We start from the raw sequence: 19,706 nt of genomic DNA on the forward strand, positions 1-19,706 counted from the left end.
CATTATGTATGCAATAAAGCTGCCTATTGTCTGAACAAATTTACCAAAGTTTATTACTCAAAATCACATATATATCAAGATACCGAGTTGTCACACAGTTACACTTCTTGCACCAGTCAGCTGACTTCAGTTTTTTCATAGTTTAATTATTCACTAAACCTGGAGTGTGAACTTTTAGTGTTTAGGCACTTGCTTAACAGCTTGACTGTAAATGCTTTATACTGAACAAAAAGTGAAAATGTGGTAGGCCTATTGTTATACCACAATTTGTTGTTTGGGGTGGATACAAATGCTTGAATTACTCATAGATAGCGTTTTTATATGATTAAAAACAATAAATGTAGATATTATAACATTTTTACAAAAAAAAGTCTCAGGTTATTTATCATAAAATAGGCTATTTGAAAGGCAATTTTAATGAATGAGTTTCATTTCAGTTGTACATCATAATACATGTAATGCTTAGAACCATAAAGTGGTTTGAGCCAGCGCGTTGCCTCTCATCTACTTTTGAGTGTTTGTTCAGGATTTCCCTTCACTGTGTCTCGCGCGCGCGCACGCACGCACACACCATGTGGCGCGTCCTGCTGTAGTCTTTACTGTAGCAGCTGTGATGGGCGGAGTCGCTCATGTGTGGCAAATCTGATTGGTCAAGCGGCTGTCAGTCAGAGAAATACACGATTGCTATTGGTTGAAAGTCTGATTAGGGTCAGTATCTCATGAAGGCTGTGGAGTTTCCTGTGAAAGAAAAAAAAAAAACCTTGTGTGTCTTATTAAACACACAGTTCATGTGAGACTGAATGGAGCTTTAATGCACATGTATATTTTCCATATTACTTCACGCACTGGATGCTTATTTTCTGAACAATATTCAAACATCTGGATTTTATATAGTCCGACTGCTGTTGGTAAAGTTTTCATTTTCTCGCGATGTCCCGTGTCTCGGACCCGTTACCGAAAGCACGCCAGGAAAAAATGAAAGACATTAATGTAAAGGTGAGTTATAAATGATTTATAACGCATTTAACGCTCTATCTTATGTCTGGATTACATTGCTCTTTTTGTTTTTATTTAAAGAATGCATAAGCATTGTTGTTAAAACACGTATATATAACAACATCGTCAACATAGTGGCGTTAATTGAATAAATATATTGTTGAATAGCTAACTGGGTGTGCGGTGAATGTTTTTTCTGCTGTCTGATGGAGGCTGATGCTACTCTTCTTCTTTCTCATTTGATCAAATGAACAAAAGAAGTTACAATAAGCTTTAGCTGTATTATCGTTCTTATCATCTTTCTGTCTGTGTTATGTTTATGTATGTGTATTCGTAAGACGTTAGTAAATATACGTGAGTACGTTTTCAAAGATTTAGTCCATTGTGCGGCAGTATGAACACGTTGTCTAGGGCACTAAAGGGAACCAATGGGGGAGGGATATACAAAGACTGCAGCATGTTACAGAGCATTCATACTAGTGCTTCATTACACACGCTTTCTGCAGTTCGTACGTTCACAAAACACAAAAGTTACAACGTGTTTGACTGCAGCACGGTTACGCTTTTTTATTGATTTATTTGTTAGTTTTTTACCGTATCGCACGCTGCCTTTATCTCCCGTAGCTACTCATAGTGTCTTTGTTCTTATATGTGCTGTGTAAGGTCTTTACGCCATAAATGTGCTTGTGAACCAGTTTATATGAACAAATATCTAGTTCTGTTTTTTCCCCCAGTATTAGTATTTTTTAAACAAGTGACGCAATTACTTCCCCTTTTCTGTAGCTACAATGATGATTCATTGTCATGTTGCCTATCGCTATAAGATTTATATTTTGGTGTATGAAGTTAAAATAGCTGTATATTGTATACGTGTTTTTGCCAAGACCTTCTGATCTTGCAGTTGCTTGTGATGCTCTTTGGAACTGCATCCGTGTTCCTTGTGAGGCTGTGATACATCATTTGCCAGTAGACTGTATATTACCGAAAGTAACAAGATTGTAGCAGAGGAAATGAGGCACATGCACAGATGTTGCAGTTTAGCTGGGATTTTATCATTGGGAGAGTTCTTTATTGAACGATAAGCAGAAGTGGTGAAATCATTTGGGTTGTGTAGAATTCCCTGCAGTGACACTATGGGAGGTGCTTATGGTCAAGAAGCGAATTAATTTCCTCCGACACATGTTAAAGATGACAATCAGTCGAGGTCAATGTACATTGCATCAGTAAATGGTGGAGGGCGAAGAAAGGTGAAGAAGCAGTTTGGTCCCATTCGTAAGCAGGAGCTGAATTCAGTGACGTTTCTGGTCCTAATTGGATGTTGGGGATTGCCGCATATGCGTTTGGTTTAGCCACTGTACCGTGGGAGTGTTCTTCTGATTGCCTTTGCTAGGCTTGACTTGCTCATGAATCGTAGGCTCGCCACCAACATCATTCTGATCTCATCAAAAAATCCAACCCAGGCTCATTGGAAAAAGGTGCTTCTACCTACAAATGAACACTAGAGACAACAAAATGCCAACAATTTGTATTCCTGTCCACACAAATTGACTACAGGGGCAGATTATCAGTTTAAAAAGACTTGTTATCACATGTTATCATGTCCTGACCTCAAAATGCTTTTACCACAACACATGATTTGTAAACTAATACATTTTGATGTTTGCATCACATAACCAGCTGCATATGGCTTTCCTGATCTAGTGTATGTCTTTGGTAGCTCAACTGCAGGTGCAGGGTTGCACTTGTGATTTGAAGCTCTTGGGTACATGTTCTGTGACACGCGAGTCAGTATAAAAGAGCTCAAAGACAAACTAAAATGACATGGTTGCCATAGCAAATTTGTTTTTATCCTTAAGTTTGCTTTTAAGTTTGTGTTTAAGTTTGGTTTAGAGTAGGTGATGCATTATTTTCAAATGCAATAAAGCTTTTCAGCGGACATTTTATTTCGGAGCTGCCACAATATGTACAACAACCAATGTAATGAAATGTTGCCAGAATTACGTTTATCCGTTTTGGTTAAAACTGAATGTGCTTTTAACATCTCTCACTTTGAAAGCAAAAAGTGCAAGAAGCAACGTAATAACATTTTGCAGAAATGTCACCGCAAGCATGTATTTTCAATGAACCTGGATTGAAAAAAAATCAGATGTTGTGCTTGCATCTGACAAAGATTGGATATTGTTGCACATGTGTAAATGCAAGAAAATGCATAAAAGATCACCTCTTTTCACATCTGATCTGAGCCACTTCCAAATGTATTTTAAAATCAGATACATATCTGATATGTGGGCAACTGAAAAACCATCATTCCCGGCATGTACTGTATGCATTTGTACAGTATGTACATTGAGTTCACCCTTTGATGTAAACGTTGACATGTTGTGAAATTTGCATTAGAAGTGACAATTCTCTGTGCTTCCGTGTCACTTTTCATGCAAATGTCATTATGAAGCATAAGTGCCTGTAAGTACTCACACAAAAACTCAAAGCATCTCTTGTTGAGGTGGGTAATTTGAACTCCTATTCGAATGTGTGGACTTGGTTCCACCACTCCTACCTTCTGGGTCTTAAAACAGTTCTCATCTAACCAGTGATTTGAGCTTCAGTTGACCATATTTGATGTGCTCCATGTATGTGCATTGATAAATGCAAGCTATCAGATTCATCAAAGCGATTGTGCCTTTTTAGAAGACCGCTCAATTCATATGGATTAGTTTTATGATCTTTTTATGAATGTTTTGAAGTGTCATAGTTTGTTGGAATGGGCTTCTAATGGAGGGAGATGTATCTCTCGGGTTTCATTAAAATATTCCCTTCATTTGTGTTTCGAAAATAAATCAAAGTCTTATAGGTTTGGAATGACATGTGAAGACAAAATTTTTATTTTTGAATGAACTAACCATTTAAGGTTATCTATATTTTCTATAAATATAAAATGACAAATTTTAAATTAAGAAGATTGCATTTAAAACTACCTGGTCTCATGGCATAAACGTACCTGGGTGCGCTTTTTATCGAGACACAAAATGCGTACCAACAAGTACATATCACTGCAGTTTCCAAAAGAAATGAACACTAGAGGCAGTAAAACTCCTTTTATTCCTTTTCACACATATTTACAGAGTTTCGATTAATAAAGTGTAATTTTTGTTAGCATCACACATATCCAGATTCATATCTATGGGTTTTCATAGACGGTAGGTTTGTTCGGTAGCTCACGGAGTACGGAGACATACTTGAGAGCTGAGGAGCTCCGGTTCAAATCCTGTGTAATTATGGTTCGACAAAACAGTTCAAATCTGCGTAAAAGGAAGTTCAAATGGCACGGTTGCGTCAACAAATGCGTTTTTATATCAGTTTTGCATTTTTTAACACTATCTGGTAGGTTTAGGGTTGGATTTAGTGTAGGGCATATTTCCAACACGATAGAGCATTAACTTTTAGCAACAGTCCCCGGATATTTGAATTCTGAACCGCCGCAATACGTACCTGAAGCAACGTAATAAAAACGTGTCAGGGTTCATGTATTGAACCTGTGTTTTAGCGCCACTCAGTGGACATTTCTCTTTGAAACTGCGGTGAAACGTGCAGTAAAGTACGTAAAAACGGTGTTGCACAAAAAGTGCACAGAGGTACGTATTTTTATGAGACCAGGTTGATTTAAAATGTACATTCTCTCTACCCCCAATATGGATAAACAATTTTGAAGACATCAATCAGCATTTTAGCTTTTCGTCCGATTTTCTTTCTAATCAAATGCTCTCTATAACTAGGGTTTTCAAATAATTTATTTGCCACAGACCCTCAAATATGATCATCCTTATGTGACCCCCATCCTAAAATTGAAAAGGCCAGCTTTTCTTGTTGTTAACAGCAGATGTCATCACTAATTGTCAATAATCATCTGTAGAGTAAAACTACAACATCGCTTCAGTTTTACTTTTACTATCTGCAGAATGGATCCATATGTACACTGCAGAAATTACATTTAACATTTATGATTTTGCTGTTATCATTACTGCAGTAAATCAACTGATGATAAGCTGATGATAGAGAAAGGTGTTATAACTGGACTTTTATCCAGATGCATGGTGCAGTAAAGCACATTTTAGCCTTTTTTAGGTGTCTATAATTGCTTAGTGCTGCGTAAACTTAAAGTGAAAATCGGCTTATATTTAGATGTTATATTTATATTTATATTATGAGGCTGTTGAATTCTTGAATCTGATTGGTTGACAAACGTTCTAAGGTGTACAATTATTTGTCTGGAAATGCATGGCTAAAGTAGTTCCAGGCAGGTCTTGAACACATTACAGTTCCATTCCATATCACTTTGCCAAATAATTTCAATTATTTAAAAGGTCCTTAAAACCTACAATAGTACAAAAACCAAAACCCACAAAGACACTGACCAATTTCCATGTTTTTCCATTAAAAAAAAATATGTGTGTTGTAGATTTACATTCCTTCACCAAACTATTTTCAGAAAATGATGGTATGGAATCGGTTTTGCAAAAAGAAGTGGCGACATGTCTCACCCGCAAATGCTTTCTATGCCTTCTTTCCATGTTTGTTTCTGTTATTGCTATTGTCTGTGTTTCATTTCCTGAGGGCATGGGGCATATGTTCTCCACTGAGGAATTAGAGACAGGGCCCAAGGCTCAGAACAAGAACAGGCCACACTTTATTCCTAGAGCATTTAACACACATTTGTGCTCAGTGTATCATGAACTGAGCTGACACACTAACCCAGTTAATTATTTAACATTCAATTAAAGTGATCTGAATTGGATATAAAAATAACTAAATCCTGATACAATGTGACTGTGTCATTGAGCAGTAATAAGGGCACTTTTATGTCGATCTCTTGAGTTGATCTGTTGATCCGAATTGAAATTAATTCAAACTAGCAAATTTCAACTTTTTTCTGTTTGTCATATAATTGCTATGGATTGCAGGCAAGGAAGTTGTCAAGAATCTAATCACAGCATTATATTTATTAAATGAAAAGGATAAAGGCACCAGAGGTAAGCAAAACATAGCAGTTTAACAAAAGCTCATTATAACAAAGACTGACAAAGAATGAAAAAAAAAAAAAAATGTCATTCATTATTTTGGGTTACACTCCACAATTTAGACTTTTTAAATGTAATTTTCACAGAGGAAGGTGAGAAACAAAACAAGATGTAGACAATAATCATGAGAAGCCAAGGGAAGAGATTAACAGGTATAATACACAGAAAGACAGAGAATGCAAGCTAAAAGTCCACTAGTAATTTCATAATAAAAATCCATAAAAACATAAAACAGATACCATGTGACAATAATGTCTACAATGAAATCCTTTTGACATGCAAAATTAATATAAGCAACCCTATTAAGTCCAAATTATTATTATTTTTTTTCCTTTTCTCATATGCTACTTTGACAGAAAATTGACATAAAGTTGGCAGAGATTCTTTAGTGTAAATGCAAACTGGTGCCACCGCGTGCAACAGCACAAGCGTGAGGTAGGCCTAAATGCTGACACAGATCGAGCTCACTAGGTGGTACTGCGCATATGTCGAACTTGTACATCGGCGCTCTTCTAGCGGTTGAGTACAGGTGCTGGTCATATAATTAGAATATCCTCAAAAAGTTGATTTATTTCACTAATTCCATTCAAAAAGTGAAACTTGTATATTATATTCATTCATTACACACAGACTGATATATTTCAAATGTTTATTTCTTTTAATTTTGATGATTATAACTGACAACTAAGGAAAATCCCAAATTCAGTATCTCAGAAAATTAGAATATTGTGAAAAGGTTCAATATTGAAGACACCTGGTGCCACACTCTAATCAGCTAATTAACTCAAAACACCTGCAAAGGCCTTTAAATGGTCTCTCAGTCTAGTTCTGTAGGCTACACAATCATGGGGAAGACTGCTGACTTGACAGTTGTCCAAAAGACGACCATTGACACGTTGCACAAGGAGGGCAAGACACAAAGGTCATTGCAAAAGAGGCTGGCTGTTCACAGAGCTCTGTGTCCAAGCACATTAATAGAGAGGCGAAGGGAAGGAAAAGATGTGGTAGAAAAAAGCAATAGGGATAACCGCACCATGGAGAGGATTGTGAAACAAAACCCATTCAAAAATGTGGGGGAGATTCACAAAGAGTGGACTGCAGCTGGAGTCAGTGCTTCAAGTACCACTACGCACAGACGTATGCAAGACATGGGTTTCAGCTGTCGCATTCCTTGTGTCAAGCCACTCTTGAACAACAGACAGTGTCAGAAGCGTCTTGCCTGGGCTAAAGACAAAAAGGACTGGACTGCTGCTGAGTGGTCCAAAGTTATGTTCTCTGATGAAAGTAAATTTTGCACTTCCTTTGGAAATCAGGGTCCCAGAGTCTGGAGGAAGAGAAGAGAGGCACACAATCCACGTTGCTTGAGGTCCAGTGTAAAGTTTCCACAGTCAGTGATGGTTTGGGGTGCCATGTCATCTGCTGGTGTTGGTCCACTGTGTTTTCTGAGGTCCAAGGTCAACGCAGCCGTATACCAGGAAGTTTTAGAGCACTTCATGCTTCCTGCTGCTGACCAACTTTATGGAGATGCAGATTTCATTTTCCGACAGGACTTGGCACCTGCACACAGTGCCAAAGCAACCAGTATCTGGTTTAAGGACCATGGTATCCCTGTTCTTAATTGGCCAGCAAACTCGCTGACCTTAACCCCATAGAAAATCTATGGGGTATTGTGAAGAGGAAGATGCGATATGCCAGACCCAACAATGCAGACGAGCTGAAGGCCACTATCAGAGCAACCTGGGCTCTCATAACACCTGAGCAGTGCCACAGACTGATCGACTCCATGCCACGCCGCATTGCTGCAGTAATTCAGGCAAAAGGAGCCCCAACTAAGTATTGAGTGCTGTACATGCTCATACTTTTCATGTTCATACTTTTCAGTTGGCCAAGATTTCTAAAAATCCTTTCTTTGTATTGGTCTTAAGTAATATTCTAATTTTCTGAGATACTGAATTTGGGATTTTCCTTAGTTGTCAGTTATAATCATCAAAATTAAAAGAAATAAACATTTGAAATATATCAGTCTGTGTGTAATGAATGAATATAATATACAAGTTTCACTTTTTGAATGGAATTAGTGAAATAAATCAACTTTTTGATGATATTCTAATTATATGACCAGCACCTGTATACTTCATAAGCTGCACGGACATGAAAAAAGAAGTATACGCGAGACTTTATCTGACACATTCGGTTCAGTTCTTGGAGCTCTCTGCTATTGAGCTTATGATCTGAATCAAGTTTGTTAAATAAGGACGACTTACAAAATGTGCAGAGCAGTGGGTCCCCAGGACTGGAGTTGAGAACCACTCACATAGTGAGTTTATATTGAACACATACAGTATGTGGTAAGATTATACATTTACTGTACTTTATAAGACCTTTATGGACTTTTTACATTCAGTTTCACACATAGTTTCATTTTGTCTCATGCCAAACATAACTTTGTGATGTTATGCAAAATGCTGTTTGCCTATCTATATTCCAGAACATTTCTACACTGGTAATGCATTATTTTGTTCAATCAGTTCATCTTTCTCCTCATTCTTCCCCCATCTGTAGTCACATCACTAAAGTCATTACTGCAATTTAGGGGTGGACCATCTTTCCAAAATATCATATTTAATAAATATTAAACAAATGTGCAGTGTATTGTCAGATGACAATGTATTGACTTGAGATCTATTTTTTATTTTATTTTTTACAACCTTTCTCTTGAGAACAGCCTCTGAAGATGATGTATTTGCACATTGTATGATTTTGGTTTTGTGTTCTATTGTAAGATTTTAGAGTTTTTTCTTTTTGAGTTTGCAAAGGATGAATAAATGATGACTAAAAAAAAATATATATATATATATATATATATATATATATATATATATATATATATTTTTTTTTTTTTGGTTTGCTTTCTGGTTTTGTTGTTCAGTGCATTATCCAGTGCTGGAGTCTCTTGGCTCTTTGTTGCTGAACTGAAGGTTCTTGTCTCGCTGTCTGTGTGTCAGGTATTATCTTTCATTCATCTCACTGGCTGTCTTTGTTCCTTTCAGTCTGTCTGTCCCTTTGTTTCTCAATCTGAATTGTGAAGTAACCCCCACATCTATCTTTTCTACTCCCTGTCCTCTATGAAACATTATCCTTTAAATAACACAGCTTTTCATTTCACATGCTGATCTGTGTTTACTTACTGCCTTTAAAGCTTATTACACTGAGAAGGACAGTCAAATGACAACAGTGCAATCTACTTTGTATTATGGAAAAACACATTTTATTAGGCAATGGAGATAAATCTCGCAGTCTCCTGTAGCGTTGCTTGAGGTGCCCACTTTTATGTTAAAAATAAGGTAAAGTAAGATACATTGGGATTTGGTCTTTAAATTCTAATGTATAGTTGACATACAGTGGTGGCCAAAATGATTAGAACACTAGTATTTTCAGCAGCTAAAGAATGGTTTTAAGTCAGTTATTTCTATCTTTTGCTGTAGTGTGTCAGGAGGAAATATAAGTTTACATTTCCAAACATTCATTTTGCCATTAATTGTAATAATCCAGACAGACTAAATCCAGAAGAACTATGGCAATGTCTCCAAGATGCTTCAAGAAACCTGCAAAGCTACCTGAAAAATTAGGGCAAAAGCTGCTTTAAACGCAAAGGATGCTCACACCAAATGTTGATTTCATTTAGTTAATAGAAGTTAATTGATAAAGAAAATCTATTTAGGACATTATTTTTGACAGCATCCTCATTTTACAGCATTTTTACACAAGTTCCTAAAACTTTGAACAGTACTGTAGCTTTGCAGATAGGTTTCTTGAAGCATCTTGGAGACGTTGCCACAGTTCCTCTGGATTTATTCTGTCTCAGTTTGTTCTGTTTCTTCATGTTACTCCAGACAGACTGGATGATGATCAGATCAGATCTCCGTGTGGAGCACTGGCTGCTGTCAGACAAAAATCTCACAGGATTATTACAATTAATGGCAAAATGAATGTTTGGAAATGTAAACTTAAATTTTCTGTTGACACACTACAGCAAAATATAGAAATAACTGATTTTAAACCATTTTTAACTGGTGAAAATACTAGTGTTCTAATAAAATTTGACCACCACTGTAAATTTTGTCATCAGTACAAGCTGTGCCCAGTTTTTCCAAACACGCATACTCCGTATGATCAGTTTGGACATGAAAATGGACATAATGAAAATAATTAAAAGTCAAGATATCAAAAAGTCTGTGCAGCCTGAACAATTCTCTTTAACATCCTCTTAGATCAGCATCATTTGTCCTGTGAAATTTCTCACACATTCACAAAAGCGAAGAATACTAAAACAGCTCAGTGTATTTCCTGCTGGACAGGTTGATTTTGTTCTATTCTAAAATGTTTCAATTTTCATTATCTGATATGTATTTGTGTATCAAATATTTGGACTCACTCGTTTCCTTCAGATGCAGCTGATGCCATCTTGCATCTCACTTATCGACTGTTTTGAAAATGAAATCTGAGAACTTCAGTATTTACTGTACTATAATAGTATTGTAGTCTTTGTTCACTATTATAGTTCACTATTTGGTGAAAAGTCATGTAATAAGTGCTTTGACTTTTTTGAACTTGTTCGTTCGTCTTGACCCATAGACAAATTATTTTTAGTGGAAACTTTGAGTTGTGAGCTATTAAAATATTTCTACTCAACATATTTTGTGTCCATTTATTTATAGTAAATACTATGTAATATTAGTAGCCATGTATTAAACAGGATAATGTACATTAACACTTGATGGGGTGATACAAGACCCCTTTGTTTTACGATAACAACTAAACCAAAAACACAACCCCATCAAGTTAAACATGGGGGAAAAAGAAGACAAATGCAAACATATAACTAAACAATACACACAAGTCTAATCTAACAATACACGTGGGAAACAGCACAATACAGTAAATTCAGAATTCACTCAGTACTGCTTAAACCAAGTTTCTGTTCAGCGTGAATTGTGTATACTCGTAAATCCTCTTATTATACTTGTAATCCATTTATTGTTTCCTTATTATTAACTAGTTGACTTTTAATCATTTCTTGTTTTCATCATTTGATGTGCAGAGTGTCTGTAAATACAGTAAGAATTCACAGCAGTGAGAGTTCACTGATTTTCGGTTGCACACAGCGGGACTTTCATTATGTAATGAATGGGGAATGCTATGATGGCAGTGAATTGTGATATGCTATGATACTATTCTTGCACAACTCATCATTTCTTAACTCTTCTGTGTGCAGAACAAAGAGAAAGAGCGGAAGGCACGGGAGAAAGAGACAAAGGAGCGGGAGTCGCGTTACAGCAATGGTCACCTGTTTACTTCCCTCAGTGTTTCTGCCACCACGCTCTGCTCGGCATGCAACAAGAGCATCACTGCAAAAGAAGCCCTCAGCTGCCCCAGTGAGTAACTTGCATTATAAAACATGATGTTTAATAACTCCGTTATACTATTGAACACAACCCCGTGGGAGGAGAAAAAACTGGTAGATTATCCTAAATCAGACAAGGGTAGATCAGAGGATGTTGCAAGTTAAGAAAGTGGAGTGACAAGCTAAAGAGCACAAAAAAAGTTTAAGGGAGAGAGAAGAATGGGTAAGAGACACAAACTTAAACTGAAAAAAAACTTCAGATCAAACAGGCTTGCCAGAAATCAAATTGAAGTTTCAGAAAAAATGCCACAGACATTTCTGATTTTGAGTCATAACCAGGGCCGTCGCAAGAGGGTATGAGGCCCTGTGCTGTGTTGAGGTGTGCGAGGCCCTCTGGAAGGGCTATAGTAATGAACACAACTTTCACATGCGTCAAATAGACAGATAAACCAAAGGTAAACCTTATCATTCAACTGAACAATGCACATCCATTTCAGATATACCCAGAAAGAAAGCAGGTTTGTAGCATATTTTCTTCAATTTCTCAGGTAATATTTGTGCTTTGACCCATTTCAGAGGCGGCCAAAATTCAAATGAAAAATACACTGAGTAAAGCTCTCTAGGAATTTGATGTGCTCACTGTTCGTTACTGGTGGTCACCCTTTACGTGTGTCTGTGGATTTTGCAAAAATTTAACCAATGAAAAGTGTTAAAAAAGAGCTAGTAACTAAACCTTACTCAAGCGCACACATTTTGGACCATCTCTGCAATGCAATGGTAAATAAAGAAATGGTTGTTTGAAAATTTACAGCATATTATTTACTCAATAAACACTATAAATATAAAGGTCAGGGCTCTATGCTTTTGAGGAGCGGAGTGCCTTAGTCTAGCATTTGTCGTCAGTCATAGCAAGTACCAATTAGTCTTAAATAGACTGGGTGTAGCACTTCGTCTTTAAAACATGCGATTTTTTCCCAAATGACAGAAAAACTGAGCGCCTACATAGCTCCGGTAAACTTTAGAACCTGTAAGTGGATGAAAACATAACGCGAGGCACTTGCTGCCTCTTTTTGAGAAGGTAATAGAGGTAGACAAATGTTTTTCTTATTTTGAAAGTGTTGCCAGCAATCTTAAAAACATTTTGACCTATGTTATTGCAGGGAGTTTTTGTGGGTAAAGTCTATTTTTCTATATATTTCGAACTGCCATTCTAAGAATGTATAATTGGTTCCCGAGGCTTTACCAAAATGAAAATTCATACACTGATTCTTTTGGAAGATTTTAAAAACTGCACATGCGACCTATTTAAATGAGCAAAACGTTTTGAATTGGTCCGCTGCTGCTGCTTTAGCTGATGAATATGTTCTTAAGCATAAGAATGTTTCATTTCGCATAGAACTCTCCGTCTTGTAGCAGCATTCGCTGGTTTTCAGAAGTGCTTTGTCTGTCTTTTCTGCAGTCCATGTCCTCACCTGTTTGTTTTTACTTTAAGAAATGGTTTATTAATGACATCCTCACCACAGTTGGAAGGACTAGAGTTGTTAGCTTCTCAACTGACATGTGTGAAGATGTGCAGTTCATAACGAATGGATTTGTATCTTTGGCAGATAATGCTAACTCTGGAAGACCAGTCAAGAAACTTTGTGATATAGGCGCTGCTCAGAGTTTTATGATTGTATTATCAGCAGGTTTACCTGAAACAGTAAACTGTAAATTTTATAGAACAGTAAAAGGGAAAAAAGCAGTACCTTATTTATATAAGATAATTAAAAAAGTAAAAATAAAATGAATTCATTAAATATAGCAAACAGCAAAATTTGTGGTCCAAGCACATTAGGAAATGGAATGAATTCATTCAAATGGACAAAGCCCTGCTACATGAAACATTTAAAAAGAAAAGGAAAAGCAGTGCAGCTACAAAAGCATGAAGTTTGAATTCTTTTGTTGTGCTTCTTGTCCCATAATGTTTACATGTTACGTGATGAGGCAGAGAGTAGTGCTTCACTGCTGCCTGGGACCTATTCAGGGCGTATAGCATTTCCAATACAAATGCGATGTGGTCACATGCGTTTGTGACTACCTCTGTATATGGTTTCAGTCATCTGAATGGTCTATTCATACCAAGATTGAAATGAATATGCGTCAGGCTAAACAAAAAGCAAATTCACCCTCATACACACAAATGCCTCTTTAGCTGCTCTACCATTCAGAGTAATCAGAATCTATTAATAGTCTATTACGTTTCTTTTTATTTGTGCACTGAGGGCTGTTTGTAGCAATGGTTATAGAAATAGTTCACGTTAAACATAATTTGTCATTATTTACTCACCCTCAGGTGAGTTTTGCTGGACACAAAAGAAATATTTGGTATATTGTTTTTGTCAATCCATTCATAGGCAATGGAGTCCATAAGTTTCAAGCTCCAAAAAGTACATATAGGGCCCTGTGATTTCCACAATGCAGGAAATGCAGCAGAACTGTGGAATCCAGTAATACTGTAAAAATGGAATTTACTGTACAATGTGGAATGTCACAGAATTCGGCAAAATTTGAATGAATAAATCTAAAGTAGGGATGTATATTTAATCAAATTGCAATATGGACTAGTATCTGTGAATACTGAGCTGCAAAAAGAATGCTATTTAAATATAAAGTCTGTACTCAAGCACGCATGATGCACAGAAACCCAAAGGTCTTTATCACAAAATTTGGTTTAAAGTAAATAAAATTTGGTTTAAGAAATTATGTCTTAAATATTACTGTCGTATAGTGAAATTTTATAGGATACTATTATTGTTATAAATGTAATACATTTTTGAATTCAGTTTTTTTAGACATCCTATTTGGTTGCTAAAATAAATTAAACCATTAAAGGGGTCATGAACTGAGAAACCAAAATTACCTTGATCTTTTGACATATAAGAGGTCACTGTACTATAAAAACATCCTGTAAGTTACAGAAATCAAAACTTTCTCGTTAGTCTAAAAACAGCATATATTGAAGCCAGTCTGCCAAAACGACTGCTTGTGGAATGTACGACTATGATCTACTGTAACAGTGTGGCTAAACACCGCCTCTGCAGAAGAAGATCAATGCCTGCTTTTACATCACTGTCTGTTTAGCCCCGCCCACCAATTCCCGCATGTAGTGTTTACGAGAGAGGCGAACGCGCAGGTCTATGCAGAAACCAAACGATAAAGATGCTCTAAAGACAACAACACGCTGTGCAGTGCCAAGTTGTGGAAAAAACTTGTGGAAAGGTCTGTGCATTGCCTTCCTTCTGATCCCAATGTTAGGAAAGAGTGGATGTACTTTATTTATAATGAAGTTCCAGACGGCGTCACTAAGAACTCAGTCCTTTGTTCACTTCATTTTACCCGTGGATTCGTTTACAAACAATGCACAATTCTACACGGTATTTGCAGAAAGATTGAAACTAAAAGACGATGCTGTACCGACTATATTGGATATGACCGAAATATCGCACCACACAAGTATGAGTAACTGTTTTTATTATGTGGTAACTATTGCTTTGTCTGTTAAACAGATTGTTTGAAATGAGTATTTATGCATTTTTAACTTAAATCACAGCAGTGTCCATCTGTTAAGGACGTAGACTGTTAAACATACACAAGTGTTAGCCAGTCATCATAGCAGTGGGCATTTACTTCCGAGTCTACAATCCAGGGTCAAAAACTGGACATAAAATAGCCTATTACTTCTAAGTTATGATGTTTTTTGATGTAAAAATTTTGCTAACATTATTAGTGGACCTCAAAAAAAAAAAACAGGGGCAGTTCGTGACCCCTTTAAAACAGAATCCAGACAAAATGAAATGGGATTTTAAAGAGTATGGGGATTATATTTGGATTTTTATAGGGATTTTATAGGTATACCTAATATAGGTAGTGTAAACCAGCTACATGACATCATCACACTGTAACAGTTATGCTCTTTCTTGTTTTCATTCTCATTGTGTTTAGTTATTGTGATTTCTCTTTGTTACATTTTTCCTTCACTCATCAGTTACTATGGTTACTCATTAGTTCCCCTGTTTGTAACACCAATCATCCTTGTTTTCACTCAGTATGTATCTGCCTGTGTTTCAGTTTTGGATTGCCGGTTCTCGTTAACGTTAGCGTTTAGTTTGGTGATGCTATCCTTCTTTTAATAAAGTCTGTTGCCATTATTCTTCCTCTTTGTGTCCTGCATGTGCCACGCTTAGCCCAAGCGTGACAAAAGAACCGACCAAAACGGATACTGCAGCACAATTCACTGCTATGGCCCAGAAAGGCTTGATTTTTTGTACTATTCGCTGCAGTTCTGTCATCTCACCATCTGCAAAACATTAGATGATAAGATGCTCAAATCTTTGTACTGGATTGGGGCCAACTATCAACATCCAGTAGACCTCCCAGACACCAAAGGACTTTGCTGGAGGGAGGCCGTCATCAGGTGTCTGGAGAGTGTCTACCCCTGATCCATACCACAACCAGACGCAGAGCCCAGCTCACCATCACCCAGTGCCATACAGATTTCGCCAGAGCCCCTCACAGACAGAGAGTGTCCGCCTGCTGTGAGTGAGCAGCCTGTGACGACCGTGCCAACCATTACCCCGGAGCCGATGCCACAATGCGAGTCTGACCAGGGATGTGAGCTGGCAACAACCATGGCAGAAATAATTTTGGTGGAGGACTGGTTAATTGAATGGGAAACAGAGGTAGTGCTTTCCACCCTACCCACCCACAAACCTTCTCTGCCTCTGGTTCCTTCTTGCACTGTCTTTGTCGTTGTCACTGGTCCTGCCCGGCTCAAGTTCTTCATCACCACTGGTCCTATCCATCACAGAGTCTTTGCCATCATCAGTCCTGTCCATCACAGAGTCAAGTCAAGTCACCATTATTTATATAGCACTTTTACAATGCAGATTGTGTCAAAGCAGCTTTACAGTATTAAACAGGGAAATAGTGTGTCGAAATAGTGGGCCGTTCTCCTCTGGCCAGACAAAACCAGCAGTTTACTTCTAGGCTGCAACAAAGTCAGATTGTGCAGAGGACTCATCTGGTTCCCGTTGTCTTGTCCTGATGGCCGTCTAGGTGACGAGGTCTTCAGAGGGGATCTGTCTCTGGGGCTCATCTAGCTGTCCTGGTCTTCGCTGACATGCAGGGATGTAGAGGTTGTCTCTAGGTGCTGATCCACCATCTTGTCTGGATACGGACTGGATCCGGGTGGCTGCAGTGACCATCTGATCTGGATATAGTCTGGATCTGGTGGCTATTGTGACCTCAGAATAATAAAGAAACAGACTGCAATAAGAATACTATTAGCTTAGATGCCAGAGTTTTTGTCACCACCAATTCTGTCTATCACTGAGTGTTCTTTGTCGCCACCTGCCCTGTCCTTCACCAAGCCTGCTTCCTCACCTAGTTTTCCTTGCCTGCACACTCCACCAGAGCTAGCATTTCCTTCAGGTCCACCTCCGCTGGCTCTCTCTAACACCTCAGCTCCACCATCAGCCCTGTCATGCAGCCCTGATCCACCTTGGGGCTTCCGGCCCCCAGCTCCACTCTGGAGATTTAACCCGTGGGCTCCACCTCGATCCTTGGAGCCTGTTGCTCTGCCTTGTCCCATCGATCAGCTGGCTCTGGCTTGGCTTCTCGCTCTCTCTGCATCACTTGGGACCATCGTCCTGACTGCTCCTCCAGGCTCATTCGTCCCGCTGGCTCCACCTTATTCAGTGGTCATTCTACCATTGCCACGGACTTCCGGGCCTTTGGCTGCGCCTCGTCCCTCCACCCCTTGGGCACTGTCGGGCTCCTCCTTTCCTCTGGCTCCGCCTCTGTCCTCATTCACACCGTCATTGCCTCAGTCCTCCGGCACCCACCCTCGGCTGCTCGTCACTGCGGCTCCACCTCGGTCTACCGCATCCTCATCACTACTTGGTCTCTCTGGCTCTGCGGCTCCACCTGGTTCTCCACTCCCTTTGGCTCCGTCTCCATCGCTCTTCCCCACGGTGTCATCAAGTGCATCTCCAACATGGCTCCTCCCTCCCTCGACTCCACCATGGGCCTCTGTCATGGCTGTCTTCTGGGTCCCTGCCAGGATCCTCCTGCTCCTAGCTCCTTCCTGGTTCCTTGTCTGCTTCGCCCTGGTTCCTCCCTCCTGCTCTCCTGTCTGTCTCCAGCCCTTCGCCAGCTTCTTGTTCTCCTCCACAGCCTCTGACCTCCCTCGCTCTGTTGTACCTTCATACCGAAGTCGCGCCTTCCCAGAAGAGGGCATTATGTAACAGTTATGCTATTTCTTGTTTTCATTCTCATTGTGTTTAGTATTTGTTTAACCTGCCTTGATTTTTTTGTTCCATTTTCATTCCACTCATCAGTTACTATGATTATTCCTTAGTTCCCTTGTTTGTAACACCTGTTTATCCAATCATTATTGTTTTCACTCTGCCTGTGTTTCAGTTTTGGATTGTCGCTTCTCATTAACATTTGCATTTCGTTTGGTGATGTTATCCTTCTCTTAATAAAATCTGTTGGCATTATTCTTTCTATACGCCACACTCAGATAAAGTGTGACACACACTAAAATCAGTGAGGTTTAATGTTCTTAACACATCACCATATTTCATTTGGGAATTGCGTATACATGAGTTGATCATTGATTTGATTTGTTCATTATATAACATGATCATATTATTTCAGGAGACAACTCACTGGAGTTGAGTAAATAATGACAGAATTTCTTTAAACTGGTTGATATTGGCTTAACTATGAACTAGGTTTGAAAGAGACCTTGAAGGGTTGTATCTGTCCAGAGGGTTAAAGGAAAGCATCTCTTCATTAGTACAGCACTGAGAGCAGCAGTTTTTGCCTAGAGCAGATGCATTTATTCAGATACAGGTGAATAATTATAGTCGTGAGGAGTGAAGGATTGTGGGGGTTTGAATACACTGTCACTGCTGATAACATGGTGGAGGTGAAATGGAGGAAGGGAACTGAGAGACTGACACTCACACTTATTGTGTACAATGATGGTTTTGGATTGGTTTTATTTCCCCTAGGTCGATAATCCAGATAATTTACCACATTAATATTTGAGTGGTTTTATGCTAAATTTCATAAATTAATATTTGAGTGGTTTTATGCTAAATTTCATAAATGCTTGGTTGCTCTGGGTTATATTTTCTCAATTTGTCTAAATTACATCAACCTACATGAAAAGGAAGACATAGCTGTAGATGATATGTTGTGTAATCTGATGTAAGACCTTAGTGCATGAATGCAGACAGATAATACATAGATTTATTCTGCATGGCCTTCTTCTGAAGTCTGTTGTTGTTGTACAGAATGGAGGTCTTTTGTTATCTTTATGTACAAAGCCCCAATTCCCCCCCCCCCCCAATTTTGCCTTGTGCACAGCTGCTACCCAAAATCCTCCCCTCCTTTTGTAACACCCGTAATCTGGAGTCTGAGCATCAGGGGATCGAGGCATTAGAAAGATTAACACACAGTCTGTCACACACACAACACATGCACACACTCTCACACATACGATCATCATATATATATATATATATATATATATATTATAATTAAAGATCACTTTGTACATTTTACAAATACTTGTTTCATGAAATATGGTTCAATAGTCAAGACATATTTATATAGTGCTGTATACGATACATATTATTTTATATTAATATTATTAAAATCAGATAAATTATAATTAAAATCATTTAGTGACAAAACAAGTTTAATTCAGCTATAAGCAGCCTTACAAAAGTTAATAGTGTCATTATTCAGCTTAATTTAGTTCAAATTTTGTTGTCAGTGAAGTTAAATTTATATTATAACTGAATATTAATTATCTTTTCAAATCCAGCTAAGCAAGAAAAATGTGACAGTGGCAAGAAACCATCAGTTGACAGTAATGAAGATAAAAGAAACCAGGCTCAGTCGGGGCCAGTTCACCCCTGGCCAGCGGCAGTGGTCATAGCAAACTAGGCAGATACAGTATATCATCTAGGCTGATTAATCAGCCAATATTAGGCCATAAGATTATCAGAATGATAAAAGCCAATAAACATCCACTGATTAAGACTGATGTAGAAAAGTGCTAGGTCCTTTTTTGTCTGATCCACAATCTGCTGACAATCTTGGCAATGAATAATAAACATTTGACTATTTTCAAACCTTTTGAGTTGCATAAAAAAGTAAAATAACATTTATTT

General features: G+C 38.1%; 1 protein-coding gene across 1 annotated transcript in view; it reads left to right on the forward strand.

The window, feature by feature from the left end:
• Positions 1-736: 736 nt before the first annotated feature.
• Positions 737-19,706, forward strand: part of arhgef2 (rho/rac guanine nucleotide exchange factor (GEF) 2) — a 45,785-nt gene continuing 26,815 nt past the window's right edge. Inside the window, exons 1-2 of the mRNA XM_058746816.1 lie at positions 737-996; positions 11,347-11,506. Of these exons, the coding sequence (XP_058602799.1) occupies positions 931-996; positions 11,347-11,506 (226 nt within the window). The 5' untranslated portion in view covers positions 737-930. The remainder of the gene's footprint in view (positions 997-11,346; positions 11,507-19,706) is intronic.

The sequence above is a fragment of the Onychostoma macrolepis genome, chromosome 16, assembly GCF_012432095.1.
Source record: "Onychostoma macrolepis isolate SWU-2019 chromosome 16, ASM1243209v1, whole genome shotgun sequence".
Taxonomy (NCBI): Eukaryota; Metazoa; Chordata; class Actinopteri; order Cypriniformes; family Cyprinidae; genus Onychostoma; species Onychostoma macrolepis.